Below are 25,414 nucleotides of genomic sequence, written 5' to 3'. Positions count from 1 at the left end.
CGTTGAATCTTCAAGTTAAGACAATTTCGAGTACACTATTTTTTTCTTTAGAAAATGAAACCAAAAAATAATCAGAGAAAAGGCTTAAATTCAAATGAAGTATTTATTTTTTCAACCATCCTTTTTATTGGAAAAAGTCCTTATCAAAGAAAAAAAAAACCATAAATAAAGAAATCGAATTATTCTTTGCTTGCATAACTTTGAATAGAAAAATTGAAAGCAAACGTTCCAAAGCACAAATGGCAACGCTTGAACAAAAGGCTCCAAGAAGAGCTGTTATGACACCTTCAGAAGCTTTGGTATCCTTTTTTTCAACAAAAGAAACTTTTGATTAATTTTACATTTTATTGATCATACTGAAAAATGATGAATCTTTTTTTCAAATAATTATATTACAAAGGATGAATTAAAACATAAAAATTTATTCGAGACATCTCAACCTTTTTCAGTTCCGTTTTCAACGCAATATAAACCATTGCTTTTAAGACCTTCTTTAATGACCCAAACTCACACTATTCGGAGTCGTTCGATCTCAAATGAAAAGCAAAAAGATGCGGACAATTCGAGGGGAATAGCTTCATCCCCATCTGCGGAAACTATTACAGCTCGTCCATCATCTTCAACATTTTCTTCGCGCAGAAAATTGACCTTTTCATCATCCATAAAGGATTCTTCACCGAGTGCAACAAATGATTTGAGAAACAGCACCGCTTTGCCTCTAAAGCATTCAAGAGCACTTTCTCCAGACTCTTTCAACAAAAGATTTGTTATGGATGAGAAGCCTCTCTCAAATTTCACTTCTCCTTCTGTTCCAAAAAGAGCATCGCTCGGGCGCAGATCTCGAAATTCTCATCAAGATGCGCTATTGGTTTCACCTTATCTTCCAGAAGAACCCGAATCAGCCTATTTTCACACAACTTGCTTGGACTTTCAAGGGCAATCTCCAAATATTGGCACTGCTTACAGAGAAGGAACTCTGACATCAACTTACATAAAAGCCGAGCAATTTCAACTGGAAGAAGAAGAAATTAAAAGAGGAGCGAGGAAAGAGCTGGAGAGAGAGCGAAAAGGTCGTCGGGGAAGCGTTGGAGAGAGGATGTCACCAAAGAATACGAATAAAGCAAACAAAAATTCTGAACGCAGGAAACTACGAGTGAGTTTTGAGAAGCCAAATTTAGGCTCGTCAGCAGATGAGCACATCTTGACGATTGCTGAAGAGCGCATGGCTGAGCGGCAGAAGCAGAGAAGAGGGAGACAGCAGACAGCAAAAGGGCAGCGGGAGAGAAGAGGAAAGTCGCTGGAAAACGACAAGAGCAGAGAGTGGAGAAGAGGCAAAGACGAAGACGAAAGCGAAATTGAAAGCGAAAGCGAATTCAGAGAAGAATACAGAGAACGAGAACGAGAAAGAGAAAGAGAGAGAGAAAGGGAGAGAGAGAGAGAACGAGCACGAGTGGGCGGCCGAAGAGCGAAGAGCTCAGCTGGAGACCGCCGCTCAGCGATCGAAAGTGCGCTCGGCCAGTTTGTGCCTGTCTATCGGACGCCTTCGCCATCCGCTTCGCTTCGCCGCCACTCGCCTTCCCGCAGCTCCCCGCCGCGTTTCCACTCGCCTTCTCTTTCGTCAGCGATGCTCCCGTCGCGCCCGTTCGTGCCATCGTACGAGCCGAAGCTGGCATCCACTTACAACTCAGGTGCGTCTGCTTTTTCGATGTTCTCTTCTCCTTCCTCTGCGCTGTCTTCGACGCTGCCGGCAAACGCGTATCTTCCATCGTCTGCTGCTGGCTTCTCCTCCACCACATCATCCGCTCCGTCCTCTTCTCTTTTTTCTTCTTCTTCTGCCTCTGTTCTCCACACGCCAACCTCACACTTCCTCTTCGACCCTCCCTCGCAGCCGCACCGCTACTCAATCTCTGCTGCTCTTTCGGCACTTCCCCCGGCCTCCGACGAAGAGACGCTGCAGGCGACGTCTTCTTCCATCTCAGCCATTCTGTCCTCTCCTCACACTCCCCAGCCGTATTCGGGGCGCCTCACTCCCATTCAAACAATCCCTCCTTCTGTCCACTACATCGCCCCTGTCCACGAATCTCGTCCAAGCACTTCATCATCATCTTCCTCCTCCTCCTCTTCTTCTTATTCTGCATTCTCCTCTTCCTTTTCTTCTTCCTCTTCCTCCTCCTCCTCCTCTGTTTCCACACCCAACCAAAGCGACCGCATGTTGAATGATGCACTTAATCCGCGCTGGACTCCGCTTCGCGTGGTCGACTGGTCGAATGTGGCAGACCCGCGTCCGCCGCAGCCGTTCTATTCAGTCCAGCAGCTGTCGCGGCACTTGTCGAATGCAGTCGACAGGAGAGGAAGCGGAGGGGCGTATGGAATGGATGAGGAAGACGTCATTGAGGCAGAGCTGCTGGCAGACGAGAGGCGACGGAGCACGGGAGTGGATGAGATGGATATTAGAGCTCTGCAAAAGGGAGAAGAAGAATTTGGAATGGATGATGAGAGGATGGAGGCGCCAGTGGTGGAAGAGTCGACGGTGGCAGCGCTGCAAAGGGAAGGGATTGAGGAGAGGGAGATGCAATATCTGCAGACGCAGTTCAAAAGAGGCAGCATCCGCGTGGTCGGCAGGAAGACGTCGACGTATTTACCTCTTTCTCCGTCGGAGGAGGAGGAGAAGAAGAAGGCGCTTTTGGGTGGAAACGGGAATGGAGACGAGGGAAGAGGCAATAAATACAGAGGAAGCAATGGAGGAGGTACTCATGATCCTGCCAATAACAATAGCAGAAGCATATCAAGAGCAGGCAATAATTACAATGGGAATAACAATCATGTTACTTTTAGTAGCAACAGAAATGATGCTAATGGCTCAAAGAAAGGAGGCTCAGCAAACAGAAACGAAGAAGCAAAGAACGAAGCTGAAGATGAAGATCCGTTCAATCAGAACTTTGCGAATGAAGATCCAGCTGAAGGGGTGCTTGGATTTAGTGTAAGGTTGCATGCTGCAAATGGTGTGATATCAAATTGTTGTTATGCTATTATTTATCAATTTTATTGTTTCTCTTGATAACTTTCTATTTTTGTCATCACTACCAATGATATATTTTTTTAATCATAATTTTAATTTTAATTTTAATAAAAAGAAATTCCACGAAAAGCACCTTCGACTTCTGTGCTGAATGCTCCGTCTGCAGCACGACCTCAATCACAAGGCAACTCCAACAGCCAGAACGAGGCAATGAGTCCATTTGACAAAGCACATCAGAATACAATGCAGTCAGCAGTTGACAACAAGCTAAGTGAACGAAATGAAGGAAATGCAGATGTGGCTGTGAATGCATCACAGGAAGAGCTGATAGAAGAAGAGAAGAGAAGAAGCGGGGGAGAGCTTTTGTATCAGAAAGGAGAGCGGTTTTATGATGAGCTCTATTTGAACGACGATGATGGAGACGACAAGGACAGTGATTACTATGACACTGAAGAAAATGACTCAGATGATGATGACTCAGATGATGATGATGATGACAATGAAGATGATGATGAAGATGATGATGAGGGTGATGATGAGGGTGATGATAAAGTGGAGAACAGCATGAATTCCAATGGAAATGATGTAAAAGACGAGAACAATGCAATTCCAAATACCTCATTTGGAAGAGAAAGCCAAGGAGAAAGCCGAACGCCAACGGAAGAACGGGCAAAAGACAGCACTTTTGAAGTGTTTCCGTTCATTGACCGCTCGTTCGACAGAAAGACAACAGAATTCAGCAGAGCCCAATCGATTCTTGTGACAGTCAAAGACGATGATGACGATGATGAAGATAGAGATGGTAATGAAAATAGCAGCACATTGGGAAAGAACAAGATGAAGCACCCGAAATTGGATTCTTCATTCTACAGCACCCTTTCATCTGCATCGATGCTTCCTTCAATGGAACACGTGGCTTCGCCAACAGCACCTGCTTTTTCGACGTCTGTAACAACGATATCGCCCACATTCACAATTGAATACGATGCTGCGTCTGCTTCTTCTCTGAATCGCGCACATTCGCCTGGTGCTCCTCCTTTTCCTGTCGATGCTTCATATAATAAAAATGATAAAAATTTCTCTTCTTCCTCTTCCTCCTCATCCAATAAAAGTGATCTCAAACTCTCCAAACTCATCAAAGCTGCAAATGAGCAGTCGAATTTCGTAGCGTCTTCTTCGTCGAGTCAATCTACCACTCGAACAATTGACTCGACTGAAAGTGTGCACACAGTGCAGTTCTTTGAGGGAGCACACGAAGATTCACCGTCTTTTCAGCAAGAGAAACCACAGATGGAAATAGAAGCAGAGAAAGAGATTGAGATGGAAAAGCAATCAATATCACAGTCACAGTCACAGTCACAGCCGCGGTTGCATTCACGATCACATTCACAGTCACAAGCACAAATGCATACACAAATGCAGATTGAAGAACATTCATTGTCAAAATCGCAATCACAATCACAGGCACAATTTGAACAGAACCAGCTATCTCAGCAGCAGGAAAAGACGCAACTGCAGCCACGTCCATTGCAACAATCAGAAATCGATGTAAATGAAAGAAATTGGAGTGATGAGAAGAAAGATGAAGAGAAGGTGGAAAAGGAAAGACATAACAGGAGCTCCAAATATCTCATTCAACAGAGCAATGAAAAAGAGGATTATTTTGAGCAAACAGAAAATAATGAACAATTTGAAAGGGAAACTGTTGTTGAAAGACAGTTTTCAAATCCTGTCATTCAATCTCGTCCATCTTCTGTTCCATTTGTTGATAACTCCACGCAAGAAACAAGAGAGAAAGAGAATAACAAGTCAACTCCACAACCACAAGAAGAACTGCCTTCTCGCTCAAAAACACCGAAAAGACGTAAAAATACACAGAAGGAGGAAATAGCAGCAGAACAAACAGCAAAGTCAATGAATGACAATGGAACAGTTCAGCCAGCTAATAATACACAAATTCCACCTGATAATTCGAAAATGGATATTTCAATGCCACAACAGCAGCAGCAACAATCAAAGGCAAAAACCTCAAAAATCACCTTTTCTGTTCCTTCTCCATCTTATTCTTCTCCGTCTCCGTCTCCCACATCCACCTCCACCTCATCTGCCAAGCCCACCTCATCCTCTCCTTCTCCATCCACCTCATCCAATTCATTTAATTCATCCACCTCATCCACTTCATCTGTTCCATTGGCCAAGTCTTCATCATCCATCACACCCAAATTTAGTGAGCCCCAAATTCTGATTCCTCAGCCAGAGCGGCCAACGACTCGTTCGAATGGTGCTGGCGATGGCGATGACATCTCAAGGGAAGTGGAAGCTAAGCAGAAAGAGACAGAAGAAGAGAAGAAGAAAAGAGTGGAGAAGGAGAAGGCGAGGCAGAGGAAGAGGAGGAAGCAGATGGAGAGGAACAAGGAGATTCTGATGGCACTGGGGATAAGCGAAGGGGCAGATATCATCGACGAAATGGCAGCAGAAGAGAAGAAAGAAGAGGAGAAGGAGAAGGAGAAAGAGAAAGATGAGAATGGAAAGGAGAAAGAGAATGGAAACAATATGGGTACAGAAAACAATGGCAACCAATCAAAACCAGAGAAAAAGCCAAAAGCACACAAGAAATCGAAAGCAGAGCGACGTGCGGAGAAGCGTCGTCTTCGTCTGGAGCAGCAGAAGGAGATGGAAGAAGAAGAGCGGCAAAGGCGCGAGGCGAAAGCGAAAGCAGATGCAGAAAAGCAGAAGCGGCTGAGGGAGATGGTCGATGCGTTTGATTCTGTCGTGGAGCGCTTTCAGAACGAGGCGCATTTTGGAGTCAACCACATGCGCGCCTTTTTCGACCTGGCGGAGCGGAGCCGCTTCTTGTCTGCGGTGCGGGTGGGGTATCCGCTCCCTGCGAAAGTGGTGCAGAGGGTGTTTGTGGAGAACGGGAGGGACCCTCCGCCGTCTGTCTTGTATGGCTGTGTGAATGTCGACGGCTTCATTGCACCGGCAGCGTTTGCCAGGTTTATGGCGCTTTTGGGGGTGGACAACGAGGTGTATGCGAACTATCTCTACTGGACGATTGTGATTGGAGGCGTGGAGGCTGCGAAGAGAGACAGGCTGATAGCAACGAGTGAGTATGAGAAGCTGATGAACGACACACCCAATGGATTTTATGCAACTAGCACTCCTTTCTCCACACCAATCTCTGTTAATGCCCCGTCTTTCTCCAGCACTTTGTTCCCTTCTTCTCCTGACGATGCCTCAACTTCTGTCACTGCCTATGAATGTGGAGTTCCTATTGACTATCACTGCTGCCCTGTCCCCTTGTGCTCCATCATGAGCTTCCTCGATGCAAAGGACAACGGAATCAGCAGAGTGGCGGAGATCGACGAGCAGCTGGCGAAACTGGACGAGATGGAGAAGAAAGAGCTGAAGGCGATGTCACTCCGGCCGCTCCGCCGCTCGCTCGCTGCGAACTACGCCGACGTCTCAGCTCAGATGCAGACAGCGCTGGCAGACGCTGAAAACGTGCTGGTTTCTTCGTCTTCCACCGCTTCCCGCCTGCCCCCGCCTGAAAACGACCCTCTGATGAAGGAGAAAGCAGCCGATGGGACGAAAGTGGAGCGCTTCACGATCGGCGGCATCACAACATACCTGAACTTCATGGCGCCCTTGCTGGACCAAGGATTCTCGCGCTACCACTCCAAACTCGACAGCCAAGTGTCTCCTTCATCCACCCCCACTCCATTCCAGGCGAATGTGCTGCCAACAACAGCGGTGCTGAACAAGACTGGCAAAGAGGGACAGGTGGCGTTTGCAAAGCCGTCGTACAACTCGCACATCCCGTCCATTCAGAAGATGAAGCAGCAACTGCAGCGAGAGAAGGAGAAGATGAAGAAAGAGGCCGACACCATCACTGGCGACTTCTCAATGACAATCGACACCACACGCTTCTTCCTCACACTGCGCCTTCTGTTTGCTGTGGTGGGTTCGTTGTTTGTGTTGTCTCGTGAAGTGGGCGATGCTCAGAGATTGATCCAACAGCAGCTGATGCAGCAGCAGAACGGCTCGTCAAAACACCAGAGAACAAATTCATTGTGCATCCCTCGTCGTTCTTCGCTTCTTTTCAACTCGCCACCAACTCCTTTGCAGTCAGCTTCTTCTTCCAATTCACTCCAGTCAAACGGGAACGAAGCTGGGAACAGCCCTTCTGATGCCAGTGCTTCGTCTCCCTCAAATGCAGTGCTGGCAAAAAGAGAGGCGCTTTCGAGAAAGTCGAGCTCGCTTCTGCATTCCTCTTCGAACTCGCTGCAATCTCCATTCAATTCTCCCCCCGCCAACAATTCACCTCTTCACAGCACCCCCTCTTCCTCCCCCACCATCAACCCAACTGCTTTGCTGCAGTCGCCCACTGCTTCTCTTCCCTCGCCCTTTCGCGAGACACACTTGACCCCTCTCGGCGACCTTGTCGTAGCGCGTTTTCTGTTCCGCCTGTTTGACTGGGACCAGGACGGCTTCATCAATGGCAGTGACCTCTTCAACGTGCTGTCCTCTCTGCAGAACGATGTGGAAGGCGACGACATCGCAGCAATGACTGAGATCATCTTTGCGAAGTGCGATGCGGACAGCGATGGAAAGCTGTCCTTTTGGGAGTTCACGCAAAAGGGAACGCGCCCGCCGCACAGGCTGATTGTGTTTGTGAGGGACGTGTGGGACAGAGTAACTGACGTGTGGGACGCGCTGGTGCAGCAGCAGCAGAGGAAGATGCTGGCTGCTCAGCAGCAGAAGTCTCTTCAGTCGCAACTGTCTCAACAGTCGCTGCAATCACAGCAATCGATGCAGTCGATGCTAATAGCACAGTCACAGGCACAGCTCGCATCGATGGGTAGTAAGCAACTGTCCATCTTCTCTGTCGCCTCTCTCCCTGAAATGAATGACACAGAAAATGTGCCCAGTTCTCTTCTTTTCAACCAGGCAGATGTTGAATTCCAGCCAATGCCCCAGGGAATAAGAGGGAGAAAGACGTCGCATATTCGCTCGCGCTCCTTCCGCTTTGATTCGTCGGAGCTGTTGGGCTCACCAGCTGGCTCACCTCCGCCTTCACAGCCATCGCTTATTGTTCCTTCTTCTTCCTCTTCCTCCTCTTCATCTAATGCATCTTCCCTTTCACTTCATCGCCCTGTCTCGACTCGTGGCTTCTCCTCCTCCTCTTCTTCTTCTTCTTTCTCTTCCTCCTCTTCTTCTCTGCTGCCCCGCCCAGAGTCCCCCTTCCACTTCGATCCGAACACCGACGCGTACTTTGGGCGCTGGCGGCTTCTCGACCCAGCCACGTGCGACTCCTTAACATACCGCCGGAAGACAGGCACGTTTGGCATCTCGCTTGTGATGGCAGAGTCGCAGCAGATTTCAGGGAAGGATGTGGTTGTGGCCATCTTGTTTGACAGGCAGTACTGGACAGAGCACGATGCAGCAGCGTGGTGGTCGTCGAACAGCCACCGCTTTGTGCGGGAGTGGCACACGAGCATGTGGAAGGAGAGGGGAATTGACCCGACGAAGCCTGTGTGTGAGCCATATCGAAGGCCGAAACAAGAAGTGGAGAGAGGGAAAAAGGTAAGTTTGGCAGAGAAAGTGGAGGAGACGCTGGATGCGAAGGAGGAGAAGGAGAAGCAAAAAGAGCAGGAGGAGAAAGAACAGGAAGAGCAGAAGAACAAGCAGCTGGGTGAAGCCAGCGAGCCAAAGAAAGAAGAGAGCGGGGACGAGTCTCCAGACAACACACAGGAAGATTCAAAAGCCAAATCGAAGTCTTCGTCCCATCCATCCACCCCTGCTGCCAAGCGAGCTGTGCGCTCTCGCCCTCTGCCGCGTTACATGCAGCCAGCTGTCTCGTCTGCCCCGCGCCCTTCGCCTTCTCCAAAACCAGCCCCGAAGCCCAAGCATATTGTTGGCTTTATGTCCAGCTCAGCAGAACGTCGTGCATTTTAATTCGATTTATTATTATTATTATTTGGCTGGTTTTTTGATTATCTTTGTTCATCCACTGTTTTTTTAAAATGTTTATTTGTTTATTTGTTTGTTTGTTTGTTTGTGTTGCGTTTGAAAATTGGTTTGCAGCAAATAAGTCTCTTGAAATTTAGTTATTTTTTCCATATTTATCTTCATTTTATATGTCACATTTTTTCATTATTTCAGTTTCTTCTCTGTTGGATTTGTTTCTAGCTTAATGATGTTTTCTATGTTAACTTGTGATTATCTTTATAGAGATGGAAAATTAAAATAAATAAGTGAGAAAATTTTCCACCAAAATCAATTGCAATTTTTGAATTATTTTGTTTGTGAATTTTTTTAGGATTTGATAATGCCTAAATCGCATCATTCAAATCATCTTTTTTTTATAGTTTAAGCAAATTTCGTTGAATATGTTCATGATTTTTATCAAAGCATTTTTTGAAGATGAAAAAAAATTAAAAATGACATTTGAAATGTTAAGTTCATCAAGAATTTTTACTAATGTTAACCCATAAAAAAATAATTCAATAATTGGAAATTAAATACAAATTTTTTATTTCATGGAACAAGAAGGAGCAGACGAGCTCCAGCAAGCATTAAATGAAATGGAACAACTTATAAAGACATTTGAAGAATCAGATGAACCCGAAAAACTTAAACAAATAGCAGCAGAGGTTAAACTTGCAAAAGAAACAGCCAAGGAAGCTCAAGCATCATTTGAAGCAACATTATCTGGTTCTGCTTTGTAACATTTATTATTGTTCAAGATAATAATATTTTCAATTAGAATGGACTCAAACTGTTGAAGAAGCCGAAAAACGAGCAACAGAATCAGATCCTGAGAAGGAACATAAATTAAAAATGGATAAAATTCAAAAAGAAATTGATGATGCAAATACTTTGAAAGAAGAATCAAGCGAAAGAAATAAGTTTAATTTCACTGTTTTTTTTATCAATTGAGATGATTTTTTGAATATCATCAACTTTCCACATAAATTTGCAATGATAAATTTTAAATTTTCAAATTTGAAGAGAGTTGATCCGAAAATTTTGTCAGCTACAGGATCAGTCCGCTGCTTATGATCAAGAAATGGAAGAATTAAAACGTCAGTTTGAACAGAATAAAAAGAAATCAAAGTGTGAATTTTATGATTGTGATAATTATTATTATTATTCCAACCAATCATGCTATTTTTTCACAACGCAATTGTTGTCTTTTATTTCAACATTTCGATATATTTTCTTTTGAAGTGCTCAAATTCAACTTTACGAAGAATTAACAGGGCTTCGAAATGTGACTATGAGCACTGAAAATGAAATGAGTGGAGGTTTGTAATTATTAATAAGATCAAAGCATGTTTATCTTGAAATCTATTAAAGTTATAATTCCTTCTGATGGAAAGGATCCTATCCCTGTTCAGATTACTTCAAATGAAGGAGAATTTTCTTTTGATCAGCAAAATGATTTGTGGGAAAAAATAGGGAACGCTTTTAGCTAAAATGTCATTTCAAAACTTTTCAATTTTTATCATTTCGCAGCACGTCACGTTGTATTTTTTGTATTTTTTTATTTCTATTTTCATTGTGAAAAAAATTTTTTAAGAAAGGATGATGAAATATTAGAAATTCAAAGCTGTAACTAGAAATAGCATATGTTATAATAAAGCTAAAAATTAATGTAGAACCGTCCTTCATTATTGATTCCCTTAATGTTCGTTAACAACAAGATCAAAGCCAACCTTAGTTTAGCTATAAAATATTAACCACTTTTTGTGAAAAGTACTTTTGAAGTACGCAATTGTTCGTTGATTTTTCCTATATATCGATTACTACCTAATTATGGCAGCAATATCGCATTGTACATCAATATCTTCGGAGTGTATTTCAGAAAATGGCATTGCTCCGATAACACCCTGCGCTTATGTTCACACATTTAAAGATTCCAAAGGTGATTCGCCTCAACGCGAAACTTCATTGTTTTTAGCTTCCTTTCCTGAGGAGCATTCTGTTGATCAAGAAATTATTTACTTCCGCATTTCAACAGAGTTATCAAATGATTCTTGTCTTTCGTTGTGCGCAAAGACTGTCGTTGCTGTTCTTCAAAGATTTTTGATATCTGATAAAATATCTGCATTGCTTACTGATGAATCGAGGATTAAAAAGAACGCTGAGCTTTACCATAAAATTATTCATTTTTTCACCTTTACAAGAAATGCAGCTTCTTTGACCCTTGCGGAACTAATTGTAGCTCTTATTTATCTTTACAGAATGGGACTTGCGGACTGTGAAAGAATTCAAGAAGGTCGAACACCAATTATTAGTGAAAGCACTTTTGGAACTCATTTATTGTGTTCAGTTATTATCTCCCAGAAGCAACTTCGAGATACGCCTTTTAAAAATTCGTGGTGGAGCAAGATGTTTCTTGTACCATTGGAAATTTTAAATCATTCTGAAGTTGTATTTATGAAGAAAATAAATTTTAATTTATTTGTTTCATCTGAGGAATATGATGTTATGTATCAATGCTTTTTGGCGCGAACGATGCCTGAATGTGAATGAGAATGAGATAGCCGTTCTTTGTTTAGCATCTATTCTGTTAGATGAATTGATATGAGTTGTTCAAGAAAATAATTATTTTTTGAATTGGTTTACGTTAATAATTTTTGTACATAAAAGTCTCGATGATTTATCTGCTTTTAAGTTTGACATTTGTTTAAATTATAATGTTTTTGTTATTAAATTATTGTAAACTTTCTTTTGTAATAATCACGATAAGTTCATTAGTGTTTAATGAACATTACTTTGATATTATATCACCCTCCTGATTTTTATACGAAAATGTTATCTTTATGACAATTTTTGATTTTGATTTGGATTATTAAATTTTGATTTTATAAAGTCTAACTTACAATTTTTTATTCATTATTCCAAGACTTTTCTTGAGAATGATCACCAAAATAGTTTTGTATGTATCTTATTTAATGAATGAATCTTTTTTTAATAAAAAGTTTTCATCTTACAATGTTTCATTTTTTAAAAGGTTGTTTTATTTATTCGAATAAGTTACAAGTTTTTTTTCATTGATTCCGGCAATTTGGAACGTATTCTCTAATGTGGGAACCAAAAGTTCATTTATGAGCGTATTATTTGGTTTAATTGCAGTGCTGTTTTTCATTATCTGTCAATTCTGACTTTTAACATCAATCTTTTTTATTTTATTTTAATTCAATTTAATTTTTTCAGCGACTTAAAATTCTTTAATTTTGTAAGTCTTTCAGATTTTTAAAAGTATAGTTACAATTTCTCTCCTTTCTCTTTTTAATCTTTTACAATGTTTTCTATACTTTGAAATTGATGTCTTTCCTTTTTATTTTTTTTGTTACAAGTGTTTTTCTTGAATTGGTATTATTAATTTTTGGAATTCAACATACAATTAATATTTACTGAGAAGAAAACTAAAACATTCAAACAGATTCTTTCCTTTCTTTTTTAATTCAAATTCATAAGGAAAATTGCTGGAAGTTGAAAAGTTATTCCAAATTCTGCTATTTGAAAAGAAAAATTCAGTATTCATATGCAAAGAAGAAAATGGAATCTTTTTCACACTTGTTTTGAATCTTTTTCCCAATGATGCATCAAGAAGCAAAGTGTTCTTCGATAATAAGTGATTGTTTTAGCCATTGCATTCTTTATTCTTCATTTTCTTGTGTTACAAAATGTTGAATCGCAATTGTTTCATCTGTGCAATTGCAAATACATATTCACGAAAACAAAGACAACAAAACTGAAATGAAAGTTGATTGCCAAGCCAAAGAATTAGAAACTTGGCTCATAAAATAAAAATCATGTGTTGCACACTCAAATCAAAATCAACTATTATTTTGAGTTCAATTATGAATAATGTTTGAATTTAAATTGAAAAAATTCTCTAAAATTAAAAATGAAACTAAGTCAAACAGAAATCTAAAAAAAAGAAAGCTAATAAATACTGAGCACAGCAAAATAAAACTAAATATCAAAAAATCTTTTAACCAACTAAAATTAAACTAACATTTCGCTAACTTCTGTTTTATTGTCAAAGTGGCGTTACTCCATCATCAGAAAAGCAGCTCGAATGCTCTGGTGAAGACGAAGATTCTGAGTGCATTGACAGAGAAAGAAAAGGAGAGGAAGGAGAAGGTGGAGGGGGCGGTGTCTGCGACGTGGGTGTGATAGGGAATGTCTCAGAATGAGAAATAGAATCAGAACTGGCGTGACCTGAGTCAGATTCCAATGAAAAAGAAGAAGCTGACAAAGATGATGATGAAGAAGCACCATTATCAAAAGAATATGAATAAGATGCTGATGATGGCAGTCCTGGCGGCGTCACATCTGCCAGCATGCTGTCGTCTTCCGAATGCGAAAAGCAATCTTCGTCATTTTGCTGGTCAAACGTCCCAAGCGAATCTGAAGACAACAAAGAAGACGTTGAATACATCAGCGCAGAGGACGATTGCTTCTTATGCTTCCAGTCAATACGTGCAGACGGGATCGGGTCTGGTTTGCCGAGCTGGGTGCTTTCGTATGTGAGGGCAGGGGTGGGGATGAAGCGCGGGTTGGAGAAGAGAGATTCGACAGAGGCAGACGAAGGGTTATGCTTGTGGTGCACAAGGAAGGAGAACGAGGAGGAGTTCTGAGGGGAATGGTGGGGGTGGTCGGTGGATGTTTGTTGGCTCTGCTCAGATTGGTTGTCGTCAGATGTTGATTGTAGCGAGGAAGAAGAGGAAAAGGAAGAGGAGGAATGAGAAGTTGTATCTGAAGAAGAATCACTCCTTGAATGAGTTGATAGCATGCCTGCGTGTTCAGATATGCCATTTCTGCCTGTGTCATCATTCGAAGAAGTATGCAGCGAAGACGACGAAAACGAATGGGAAGGACGATGAGACGAAAACTGACTGAAAGAAAAGCTCTTTTCCTCTGCATTTATTTTCTTGTGTGTTTGATTGAAATTTTGTGATTGCAACAACAAATCATCGGTTGAATCAGAAGCATCGATCGAATCGACTCTCATCGCCAGCCGGCGAGCCTTTGGCAGATGGGGCTGAGGATTGGAGGTGAAAGAGGAGGAAGAAGAAGAGTGAGAGGAGGAAGAAGAAGAAGAAGAGGAAGAGGAAGAAGAAGAAGAAGAAAGCGCAATTGGCGTAGAAGCATTCTCAGAGAAGGTTGATGATTGAGGTGGAGATGGTGGAGGAGGAAGGGCGGAGGAGGAGGCATTGGTTGCTAAATGAGAGGTGACGTGCGCGGGTGTTTGCTGAGGTGCGGGAGGAGGGGAAAACTGGGGAAGTGAAAGGTCATGTGGCACAAGGGACAGAGAAGAAGTAGAATGAGAAGAGGAAGAGGAAGAAGAAGATGACGATGAAGAAGAAGATGATGATGATGGGAATGAAAGAGTCAAAGGTGTTGAAGAAGGTGCTAAGCCAGCAGGTGTTTGCATAAATGCAGATGAAAGTGCAGAGACAGGGATGAAAGAGGAAGAAGAGGCAATTTCCAAAATGGGCGGTGTTCCATACGAAGAAGCAGAAGGCGACTGAGAAAGCGATTCTCTGCCTTCTGCGTGTGCAAAGAAGGCACCTGATGAGACGCCAGATATCGAAGGATGCATCAGAGGCGAAGAAGAAGAAGCAGAAGATGGCCAGAGCAATTCACGAGAATCTGCTCTTGACACATCTGTGTTGCTTGCTGTGACATGCTGGTTGCCTGAAAGAGCTGTCCATTCGACGTAGGAGTCAGCATCTTCTTCGTTGTGCTGCCACTCGCAGAAGCCGGCGGTGGAGCCAGGGCTGGCAGAAGGGCTGGGGCGGTTTGTGTTTTCAGAAGAAGAAAGAGAAAGAGAAGAAGAAACACTCAAAAGATGAGGTTGGGTGGAAGAGGTGTTATTGTGTGGGTTGGTTTTTGGAGAGGGAGAAGAATTCGAATTTGAGTTACTTTGAGGCAAAGGAGATGAAGACGCATCCTGAGATTTGCTTTTATGATCTTTAGAGAAAGAAGGTGAATCAAGATTCGTAAAAGAAATATCAGAAGATAGTTGAGAATGAACGGAATCTGCTACAGAATGCATAAGAGAATCAGAAGAAAGAGTTTGTGATTTAAAATTAGAATCTGAATTTTCTTCATCATTAGTTCCTTTTTGCTCATTTTTTTGGCTTTCTTCAGATCGCGCTTCGTTTTCAAGATGTGCTTCACAATTTGAATCGATCTTTTTCAAACAAACATCGGTGGCATCTTGTGCTTTTTTGGTTTCAATGTCCGCCTTCGTTTCATTAATTATCGGCAAAATTTGACTTCTATCTGTTTCATTATTATCCATTCTTGGATCAAGAAATTCCTTATGCTTTAAAACAATGGCTTTAAATGTCTCATAACCAATTTTATCCATGCTTTCCTCTTTCATGTTTTTCAATTCCTCCATCAGAATTTCCAAAACTTGCTCATCATTCTGAACTGAAGAAGAGGCAAATAAAGAACATTTCCCAATGAACAATACGGAATTTAATGTCATGAAATGATTTAAGGAATTAAAATGTTCCATGAATATCGCTGATTCCAAAAAATAGAAAGTCATACAATAATTAACGATATTTTCAAAAATATATAGATAAAAATACCTTCAAGCTTTTCTGAAAGTGTGGCGAACTTATTAAACATTATCAAAGGGAAAAAGATCTGAGATTCATTTATAAATCTGAGATAAAAATATAAATAATAATAACATTATATATTGGTGTTCATACCCAGCTTTCTTTTCGTCAAAAAGTGCAAACATTTTCATCAAACAATGGCTTTCACTGTCAAATGGCAATAGTTTCGTTAAATTTGTAAGTTTCATGCAAGATTTTTCTTGAAGAACATATTCTGAATTGCTTTTCAAATCACAAAGTCTCGAAAGAGGAAAAGAATCAAGATGCGTCTCTTCGATATAAGAAACAATGTAATCTCTCTTTTCCTGAATACTCTGAGTCAATCCCATGATGGTAAGAAATGTTTTAAAATATGTATTCCCGTTGTCGCACAACAATCAGCGTTTGCTTAATTATTTGCTTAAATAATTTGTTAATGGTTGCTGTGTTAATTGAAATTTAATAATGTAGCCCATGATCTATCATTTTTGTTTTATGAATTTTGACGCATGATTGATGGTATTTATTGTAATTTGAAATTTAATTTAAATTACGCTTTATTTCTGCTAATTTTATAGATGGGAAACAAATACAAGAATCAGAGCAGTTTCCTCAGCAATTTATAGAATTTCATTCGCGCAATTTTGATGAAATTCGCATCGGTAATCCTCGTATATTCAGAAAAATAAGTATAGCAATGTTGGATGAAAATGGAGAGAAATTTGATATTGATGACTGGAGGCGCTATGTTATGAGACAGCAAGATTTTTCTGCTTTTACTGTTGAAGCACTAAGAAATAGATACATGCAATTACATGAAATTAGTCAGAAAAATGAAGCGCAGAGACAACAATTATTAGCAAAGAAACTTGGTGAACAATCATCAAAAAAGCAAGACACCCCTTCAATAACATTTTCTCCAAATAGGCTGTATGATATCGGATATGTTCAACGAATATTTTTGGATTTAAGATGTCAAATCACAGATGTGAATGAGCAATTAGCTGAAGAAGGTGAAAGAATTAACCTTGAAAAGGGAGAACTTGACGGAACTGATGATCATTTCAGCAGAATAAAACTTCAAAGTGAAGTTAGCGGAGAAGAAGATTGGGAATACAAATGGGTGACATTAGAAGAATTGGAAGATGAAGCGCTTGGAGCAGGATCGTTTGGACCTTTATCTTCAAATCCATCAAAGTCGGAATGGATTAATGCTGATGAAGCAGGAGACGAACAGATGGCAGCTGTGGAAGTGATTGTGGAAGAAGAAGTGGAGAAATGGGTTCCATGTGAAGCGGGCGAAAAAGGAGCAGAAGAAGATCCATCGGGTAGAGGCGCAGTTGCTGTTGCTGCCATACTGCCAAAGCCAAATAAAGAAGCAAAGAAATGGAGAAAGAAAATTCGCGAGAAAAGAAAAGTGAAAAAATGGGAGATTCTTCCGTACGCACAGCATCCAGAAGGAAATCCAGTTCGATTGCGAAAGCGAAAGAAGCCGAAGAAAAAGAAGGAGTTCCAGCCTCTGAGTGAAGTTGGGAAACAGCTGCTTCTTCTGGAGCAGTGGCTTCGGGGTGTTGAAGACGAGGAAGGGTACATCATTGTGGAGGATGTGTTGATTGATGTGATAGAGGCACTCGACAAACAGAGGAGAGATTGGCTGGAGAAGATGGGAAAGGGCCGCAACCAGGGCCTGTCAGTTGTTGATGAGCACAAGCGGAGGCAGAAGGCAGAGGAAGAAGCGGCAGCTGCAGCGAAGAGAGCAAGAGAAGATCCAATCACAGCGAATGAGTTGGAGATTGAAGTGGAGGCAGACTTTGTTCCGACAAATTTTGAACGGATGGAGCAGCATAAAGAGGAGGAAGAGAAAAAGAGAGGAAAAGTTGAAGAGACTAAAGAGAAGTTGGAAGGGGATGAAGCAAAAGGGCAGACTGAAAATGAAAAACAAGGAGGAAAAGAAGACGAGCAAAAAGGAGAAGGCAAAGAAGGAGATACAGCCGAAAAAGAAAGAGGAGCCAAAGAACAGCAAGACGCACAAGAGAACGAAAACAAAGACAAAGATGCGCAGCAAACTCAAAAGACGATCCAGCAGTCGCAGGCGAAGGAAGGGCAGGCAGAAGAACAAGAAGGGTACATGCCAGTCAAACACGAGGAAGACGATGAGTTTGGTGTGCTTGATATTGATGTGCAGACGAAAGGAGAAGGCGACTACGAAGCACTTGATGCAGCGCTGATTGACTTGCAGCCCTTTTTCGCTGCTGAAGAAGCTGGTGAGAAGGCGCTGATAACAGATGCGAATCAGGTTAATCTGAGTGAGACGGCGAAGAACAGAGCGCAGACAGACGCGGTGGCTGGCCTCTTCCACGAGCTGCGTGATCTGATGGACGAGAAGGCAGAAGAGCTGAAGGAGAAGCCGATGCTTGTGGCTGCGAATCTTGTGGAGGTCGACCTGATGAAAGGAGCTGAGCCAACAACACGAAAGATACTCGCAGCGAGGCATAAGGATCCGCTTGGGTATTTGACAAACGCGTCGAAGACGAAAGGACTAAAAGCTGTGGATGATATCATCAGAAGTGTGGTTGATCGGCTCAAGAATGCGCTGAAGGCAGGCGAAGAAAAGGCGATTATTAATGCGAATATGCGACTGATGATGCTGTTTTTCAACCGCTCAGCTGTGTGCAAAGTGCGGATCATGGCTGATGAAGAGCTCATTTATCTTCTGCTGAATCAGCTACTGAACAAAAGCGAAGGGAAACTGCAGGAGCTGATGAACACATTGGCGATGCTGTCGCGGATGAAGGAGAACCACGAGGCATTCATCAAGCACGGGGTGATCACAGCACTTGCACCGTACTTCACGAAGGAGTTGAAAGGGCTGAGCATCGTGCTGGGCTTCTCAGAGATGATCTGCTTTCTCTCGTCGACGCCGCAGTGCCGGGCGATCATCCTGGAGCAGGACATTATGGACTCTGTGGTGCAGCGGATGGAGTCCATGGCGCATATTGACATCTTCACTGTGAGGTATCTGACTGGATTTCTCTACCAGCTGTCGACGTCAGAGGCAGATCTGCAGCACATTCTGAAGGTGAGGGGAGAGAAAGTGCTAATCAGCCAGCTGCGGAAGTACCCCTTTGAAGACGACGATCTCATCCGCCTCACAACTGGTGCGCTGGTCCATCTGACTAATCATTCGACGGTATGCAAGACGCTGGTGGTGCGGAGTGCTGTTCCTGATCTCTTTCGCATCGCCAGCGACTACAAAGACGGGTTCTATGTGATTGTGAGGAATGCACTGAGCATCCTGTGCAACTGCCTGGACACGCTCGACGGGCGCTTGGCGGTTGGGCGGGAGGCCATCACGGCGATTCCGCTACTTGTGCGGCTGGTGGACATCCACCACGACGTGGATGAGGCTGTCGTCACACGCAGCTGCAGCATCCTCCACTTCTACGCGAGCCAGACGATGGACTATCTGCCTCTGCTGTACAAGGTGAATGTGCTTGCTGTGGTCGCAGGCATCATCACAGACTACAAGAAGTTTCCATTGGACACACTAACCTCTGCAGTGGGTGTGCTGGCATCCATGTGCCTACATCACAAGCAGACAAGAGTCGATCTCGAGACCAGCGATGTTGTTCCACTGCTAGGATTTCTGTTGAGTTCCTATTGTGAGACGAACCCGGACTTCACGCAGCAGCTGCTGGGAGCCGTGTTTGGGCTCAGCTTCATTCCAAAGAACAGAAAAGTGATTGGCGGGCTGAATGCAGTGAGTTCTATTCTGAAGGCGCTTGATGCGCACCATCGCACGCACCCTGTGATTGTGCGGTACGGAACGGGAGCTCTGGCACAGCTGGTATCCACGCCTCCGTTCCATGCGCATTTCTTGGCAGGCGACGGCCTGGTGATTCTGGATGAGGTGCTGATGTTCTACTTGGACTCGACCGAAGAGTTGTGGCCGGTTGTTCGGTCGTCAGACGACCACAGAGGAAACGCCTTCAGAGGCGACAAAGATTTGGAGGAGATCAGAGTGCACCTCACAGCGACGCTTGTTGGGTCAGTGGCGTCGATGAATGACTCCCAGAAAGAGCGGTGCAGAGGGTTGAACATTATGGACTCACTCACTCGGCTGATAACACAGTCAGTCGGGTACAGCGAAGCAGTTTGTCAGAACGTCGCACTGGTTATCAAATGCATATATGAGCATGATTCGCTTCCATCTGCTTTTCAAAAACAACTTCGAAGAGCTCGAGAACAATATCCAAATTCAAAAATATTCGAAGAATGAAAAGTGGATTTTTCACTATATTATTGAAGAAAAGTTAATTACGGAAGACTTTCGCTTTTTCCTTATCTCGTTTATGTTCTGAAATATCCGATTGTGACTGCTTTCAGAATCACTCAAAATTATGTGTTTATGCTCAATTTTGAATGTCGACAGCGAGGTTATAGTAGAATTTACGAATTTCCAAAATATTACCCATGATGTAATTGAATCAAATTTTTCATACTCTTTCATATTGATTGCGAACAAAATGCAGATCAAAATAAAAATTTGCGTGTTTTGAGGGTCACTTAGTCTAGTGGTATGATTGGGTGGAAGATGGTCTACTCTTCATTGATGATTTATCGATGATCTTTCCAGGTCGAAGGTTCGATTCCTTCAGCGACCCTCTTTTTGATTTTTTTTTTTTTTTGAAAGAAAATAATTTTTCAACCAATGAACATTTCATGAAAAACAATAATTTAATTTCTGTTTGCTCCAAAAGCGATTATTTTTAAATTGATTTGTTTCTGCAATTTTTGTGAACAAAACGCTTTGCATACAAATTTGATTTTTGAATGGAAAAATCTTTTCTGATTGTTTTCATTTGACTTATCGAAATCTTATTATTAGAAATATTCAAAATATAAAGAATCCATGCATTGAAATATTTGTTTATCAATCATTCAGATAAGTACCATGAAAAGAATTGTTGTTCACATTAAAAAATTATTGAATGAATAATTTAGAAATTTTTGATACAGAATTTTTTTTTTAATTTTGCAAAAACAAGGAAAAATGGAAGACTTGAGCTTCACATCAACTGTTGTTAGTTGCATCAAAGTTGAGAATGGTAAAAAGAAGACAAAAGGATCCAGCGCAGAACTTGGAGAAGTCTTTAGTGTTGTTTTATTGAAAACGCTTTTTCGCCCAGAAGATGGTGGACAACTCGAAGATAAGGGAACAGTATGAGCTCACTGAGAATAATAGCTTAATGATTTAAATTTTAATACAGCTTGATGGAATTGCAGTTGAAGCAATAAAGAAAAGGGTTGATGGAAATATTGAGCATCTTCTTCGACTTCCATCGAAGTGGGAGGAAGGGAAAGTTGTCATAGGCGTAGTGAACGGAAAAATAAGATTTGATCATAGTCAACAGCATTCAGCACAGCATCTTATTTCTGCTATTTCAATGGATCATTTTAATCTCCAAACAGTTTCCTGGCAAATGACAGAAGCCGGTCCGTGTTCTGTTGATTTATCATTAATAAAGCCAAAAACTTTACATGAAAATGAAAAATCTTCGCAGAATTCTGAGAATTCATCTCAAGAAATCAATAATTCTTCAGAAAAGTTGGTGGTATCATCATTATCTGCGTCTTCCTCCACTTGTCCAGATTGTCCATCCTCCTCACGAGTAGCCTCTTCAGATTTATCGATGCAATTAGATTCAACCATCTCGATGCTTGACGATTTGTGCAACAAAGCAATTCTAAATAATAATCCCGTCATTATTCACAAAATCACGCGAGCTCAGTATAATGATCCATCGTCACTTGAATTTACAATTAGATCTCGGGGAATTCCAGATGGCGTATCTGATGTACAAATTGTAGAAATTAAAGATGTTTGAAAGCATTGCTTTTCTGAACAATTATGAATGATTTTCATAAAATTTTATTATTTTAAACATATTCAATTAAAATAAGATTGATGCATCAACTTGCTGCGGAACACATGTTTCAAGCTTGTCGCAACTCAGAATGATAAAATTTATAAGTTTGTGTTTTCTTTTTTATTTTTAAATATTTTTTTATGTTTTTTCTTTTTCTTTCATTGAATTACTTTTAAAAACACTAAAGAGATTGATCATGTAAAGAGTGGAGTTCAACGATTATGGTTTCTCAGCGGAGAGAGATTGAATCAAGAAGTCACATTTATGGTTTGCGTTTTTTTTTTTTTATTGTCATTTTATTTTTTGTTTTCGCTATTTTCTAACCTTATTTTCTCTATCATTTTATTTTTTCTAGATTAAACGAGAACGCACATTGACATCACTTTTATCTGGCCCTCCTCCAGAACATGAAAAACTAATTTCCTTGTTGCAAGAGAAGGAATCGAATACCAGAAAAGAAAAAAAACGGATTGAGGAGGAGTATGCTGAAGTGCTTGCTGAGCGGATGATAAATGAAGCTTCTAACAGATCTCATCTGAGCAATTGTATTGAAAAAGAACAGAACCACGATGAAGAGCAAAACGCAAAGGAAAGCATTGAAGAGAAAGATGTTCACCTTATGCCTGTACATCTTCATTTGGATCGTGTTCCATGTTTGCACAATGCATTTATTATTTTTTAATTGTCATGTTTTTTTTTATTTCTGCGATGCGATGTGTTTTGTTTTTAAGCAACAATTGTCCCTTTGATTCAACATTTTGTAAAGGAAAAATCCACAAACTTGCGATACATTATAACTTATACTCCGCTTTGTCCATCAAATCCTGCACTTCCACATTCAGGGAATTTCTTCGTTTCAACAACTGACTCATCGCCAAAGGCAAAAGACTGGGTGGCTATTATGGGGAAACGGGTTTGTGCAATTGTTGAAGGAAAAGGAGGAGGGAAAGATGGCCAGTTTAGTGGGAAAGGAAATAATTTACGCGAATCGGATAGAGTAAAAGACGAGATAATTGAAGTTGAAAAAGCAATCGTGTTTTAGATTGGTTCCTTCTTGGATACGGCTTTTTGTTGTTGAACTTTTATGTAAATATTGGAAATTGTTAGTCAAATAATAGTTAAAGATCAAATTTTTTGTTTACGTTTTTTTATTTATTTGTGGTTTTTATTTTTGCAATTTCGGTGTAATATGAATGCGTTTGTAAAAATATTTAACCATTAAAAAAGAATATTGGCATTTGCTTTTTATTTTTTTAAAGAATAATTTCGAATTTTCAAACTTTTTTGAAAAAGAAAATGTGCTTTGTATTTGAATTCGACAAATTGATATTCAACCCGATGAGAATGTTTTTAACCTTCAATTTTTAACATTTTTTCAATAAACAAAAAGCCACAATAATTTTTCAACACGAAGTTTTTGTTCATTATTAAGATTTGTGTAGTTCATAGGCAGAAATTATTTTTTAAAAAATACACGTTGATTATCATTCAGTTGAAAAAATGAGCTTTTTTCACTTTTGTTTTCATGTGTCAAAATACAGTCAAAATCGGATATAATCACATCGGTTTTTGCACAACTTTTTGTGACTATATCCGATTGTGATAATACGCGATGATGCTTTACACAGGAAAAAATAAAAATTAATTAACTAATCAATTAATTTTGGGTCGATTTTTTCATTTTTGGAAATTCTACACAAATTCACTTTTTTCACTTGCTTGAACAATTTTGATCATAAATACACATTATTTGGACTTATTTAAACATATATTTGAAAAAGCTAAAAAATTGAAATTTTTGATCAAAAAATCGACTTTTCACTAATAAAAAATCATTATAAAACTAAATGTGATCATATATATGGGTGATTATTTTTGAAAAGTCACAAATGTTTAATTTTCAAATACTTCAAAATTTTCATATTTTGCAAAATATTTTGTTAACAAGTATCCAACTTCACTTTAAAGGTATCAATTTCTTGATAAAGTTATTTCAAACATTCTTGAGGAGATTTGTGAGCTGAAACAGAAATATGAGCAAAATATGAAATTTTTGATTTATTTGAAAATTAAACATTTGCGACTTTTCAAAAAGAATCACCCACATGAAAGAAAAATGGCTTATTTGAGGCATCTCCGTCTTAGAAAAAGCAAAAACATTTGTTTTTTTAAACAATTGTGATAGTTGTTGCATTTGATTTCAAAAGGTTTTCCCAATGACAAACAACATTTAATAAAAACAACACCTCGAAAAAAGTTATGATTTCAAAAATAATTGCCCACACGGAGTGAAAATATTTTGTTTCAGGCATTTTCATTGAAAAATTATGCACTTTTCATTAACATTTTGAATTCAAAAAACACAATAAAAATGAGACCATTTTTTGACGTTCGTGAAATGCTCCAATTCCTTTTGTTTTTATTTCAATGAAGCCTGTTTTCGGATATGAAAATCAAAAAATTTTTTGAAATTTGTGAAAGTGATATTAAGTTACGAGTGAAACTATTTTTAGTGATTTAAGCAAAAAAAGCATGAAAGTCCGTATTTTCCCCCACACAGTGTATTATCATTATCTGTCTTAATCATATTTTTCGTTTTGCCAATTTTTTTCACCTCTTTTTCTTTCATTTTCCATCGTATGCAATCACAGGGCATAATATGTCTAAATTTTTTTGAAAAGTTCCTTTTGTTTAATTTTCAAATAAAATAAAAATGTCATATTTCTATCAAATTTTTGTTCCCACTTTCCAAAATTCGTTGTCATGAAAACAAAATCTTGACCATGTGAAATTTTACAAACTGGTGAAAGTTGGTGAGTGGAAACGAAAATTTGATTGAAATATGAAATTTTTATTTAATTTGAAAATTAAACAAAAGGAACTTTTCAAAAAAATTTAGACATATTATGCCCTGTGATTGCATACGATGGAAAATGAAAGAAAAAGAGGTGAAAAAAATTGGCAAAACGAAAAATATGATTAAGACAGATAATGATAATACACTGTGTGGGGGAAAATACGGACTTTCATGCTTTTTTTGCTTAAATCACTAAAAATAGTTTCACTCGTAACTTAATATCACTTTCACAAATTTCAAAAAATTTTTTGATTTTCATATCCGAAAACAGGCTTCATTGAAATAAAAACAAAAGGAATTGGAGCATTTCACGAACGTCAAAAAATGGTCTCATTTTTATTGTGTTTTTTGAATTCAAAATGTTAATGAAAAGTGCATAATTTTTCAATGAAAATGCCTGAAACAAAATATTTTCACTCCGTGTGGGCAATTATTTTTGAAATCATAACTTTTTTCGAGGTGTTGTTTTTATTAAATGTTGTTTGTCATTGGGAAAACCTTTTGAAATCAAATGCAACAACTATCACAATTGTTTAAAAAAACAAATGTTTTTGCTTTTTCTAAGACGGAGATGCCTCAAATAAGCCATTTTTCTTTCATGTGGGTGATTCTTTTTGAAAAGTCGCAAATGTTTAATTTTCAAATAAATCAAAAATTTCATATTTTGCTCATATTTCTGTTTCAGCTCACAAATCTCCTCAAGAATGTTTGAAATAACATTTTCAAGGAATAGATTCTATTAAAGTTAAATTTGATATTTGCTAACAATATATTTAGCAAAATATGAAAATTTTGAAGTATTTGAAAATTAAACATTTGTGACTTTTCAAAAAGAATCACCCATGTGTGAAATCGTTTATATTCATGTCAAAATTTCGGTTCGAAATTTTTGAAAGAAAAAATAAGATTTCAAAAAAATTCACACATGTAATTTTTTGGTTTTTTCGACCATTCATCTTTTAAGTCATAA

General features: G+C 39.9%; 5 protein-coding genes across 5 annotated transcripts; 4 read left to right on the top strand and 1 right to left on the bottom strand.

Moving 5' to 3' along the window:
* Window positions 1-239: 239 nt before the first annotated feature.
* Window positions 240-9,427, top strand: MONOS_12940 (uncharacterized protein; the record flags this gene model as incomplete). Its single annotated transcript, XM_067865604.1, has 3 exons — window positions 240-299; window positions 401-3,002; window positions 3,135-9,427. The coding sequence occupies 3 exons, from the start codon at window positions 240-242 to the stop codon at window positions 8,975-8,977; spliced, it is 8,505 nt and encodes a 2,834-aa protein (XP_067733699.1). The 3' UTR covers window positions 8,978-9,427.
* Window positions 9,428-9,561: 134 nt separating this feature from the next.
* Window positions 9,562-10,500, top strand: MONOS_12939 (putative Kinetochore protein NUF2; the record flags this gene model as incomplete). The annotated part of the gene is made up of 5 exons (XM_067865602.1): window positions 9,562-9,736; window positions 9,789-9,930; window positions 10,034-10,138; window positions 10,253-10,329; window positions 10,382-10,500. The coding sequence occupies 5 exons, from the start codon at window positions 9,562-9,564 to the stop codon at window positions 10,498-10,500; spliced, it is 618 nt and encodes a 205-aa protein (XP_067733698.1).
* A 2,205-nt stretch (window positions 10,501-12,705) lies between these two features.
* On the bottom strand, window positions 12,706-15,539 carry MONOS_12938 (uncharacterized protein; the record flags this gene model as incomplete). Its single annotated transcript, XM_067865601.1, has 1 exon — window positions 12,706-15,539. The coding sequence occupies one exon, from the start codon at window positions 15,537-15,539 to the stop codon at window positions 13,077-13,079; it is 2,463 nt and encodes an 820-aa protein (XP_067733697.1). The 3' UTR covers window positions 12,706-13,076.
* A 705-nt stretch (window positions 15,540-16,244) lies between these two features.
* MONOS_12937 (uncharacterized protein) lies at window positions 16,245-20,559 on the top strand. Its single transcript, XM_067865600.1, has one exon. The coding sequence runs from the start codon at window positions 16,355-16,357 to the stop codon at window positions 19,934-19,936; it is 3,582 nt and encodes a 1,193-aa protein (XP_067733696.1). The 5' UTR covers window positions 16,245-16,354; the 3' UTR covers window positions 19,937-20,559.
* Window positions 20,560-20,672: 113 nt separating this feature from the next.
* Window positions 20,673-22,813, top strand: MONOS_12936 (putative alanyl-tRNA synthetase). The gene is made up of 6 exons (XM_067865599.1): window positions 20,673-20,878; window positions 20,928-21,539; window positions 21,622-21,691; window positions 21,775-21,854; window positions 21,943-22,240; window positions 22,319-22,813. The coding sequence occupies exons 1-6, from the start codon at window positions 20,711-20,713 to the stop codon at window positions 22,627-22,629; spliced, it is 1,539 nt and encodes a 512-aa protein (XP_067733695.1). The 5' UTR covers window positions 20,673-20,710; the 3' UTR covers window positions 22,630-22,813.
* Window positions 22,814-25,414: the final 2,601 nt, after the last annotated feature.

Source organism: Monocercomonoides exilis, assembly GCF_001643675.1.
Source record: "Monocercomonoides exilis strain PA203 chromosome Unknown scaffold6-2077815, whole genome shotgun sequence".
NCBI classification, from domain to species: domain Eukaryota; phylum Preaxostyla; order Oxymonadida; family Polymastigidae; genus Monocercomonoides; species Monocercomonoides exilis.
This window is presented reverse-complemented; position numbering and strand designations above follow the sequence as displayed.

What these genes read in the sequence shown, in the direction of transcription:
- MONOS_12936 (XM_067865599.1), top strand. Translation starts at nt 20,711, where the DNA reads ATGGAAGACTTGAGCTTCACATCAACTGTTGTTAGTTGCATCAAAGTT. An exon ending in AACTCGAAGATAAGGGAACA is followed by an intron (nt 20,879 to 20,927) that starts GTATGAGCTCAC and finishes ATTTTAATACAG; the next exon opens with CTTGATGGAATTGCAGTTGA. An exon ending in AAATTGTAGAAATTAAAGAT is followed by an intron (nt 21,540 to 21,621) that starts GTTTGAAAGCAT and finishes AATTAAAATAAG; the next exon opens with ATTGATGCATCAACTTGCTG.
- MONOS_12937 (XM_067865600.1), top strand. Translation starts at nt 16,355, where the DNA reads ATGTTGGATGAAAATGGAGAGAAATTTGATATTGATGACTGGAGGCGC.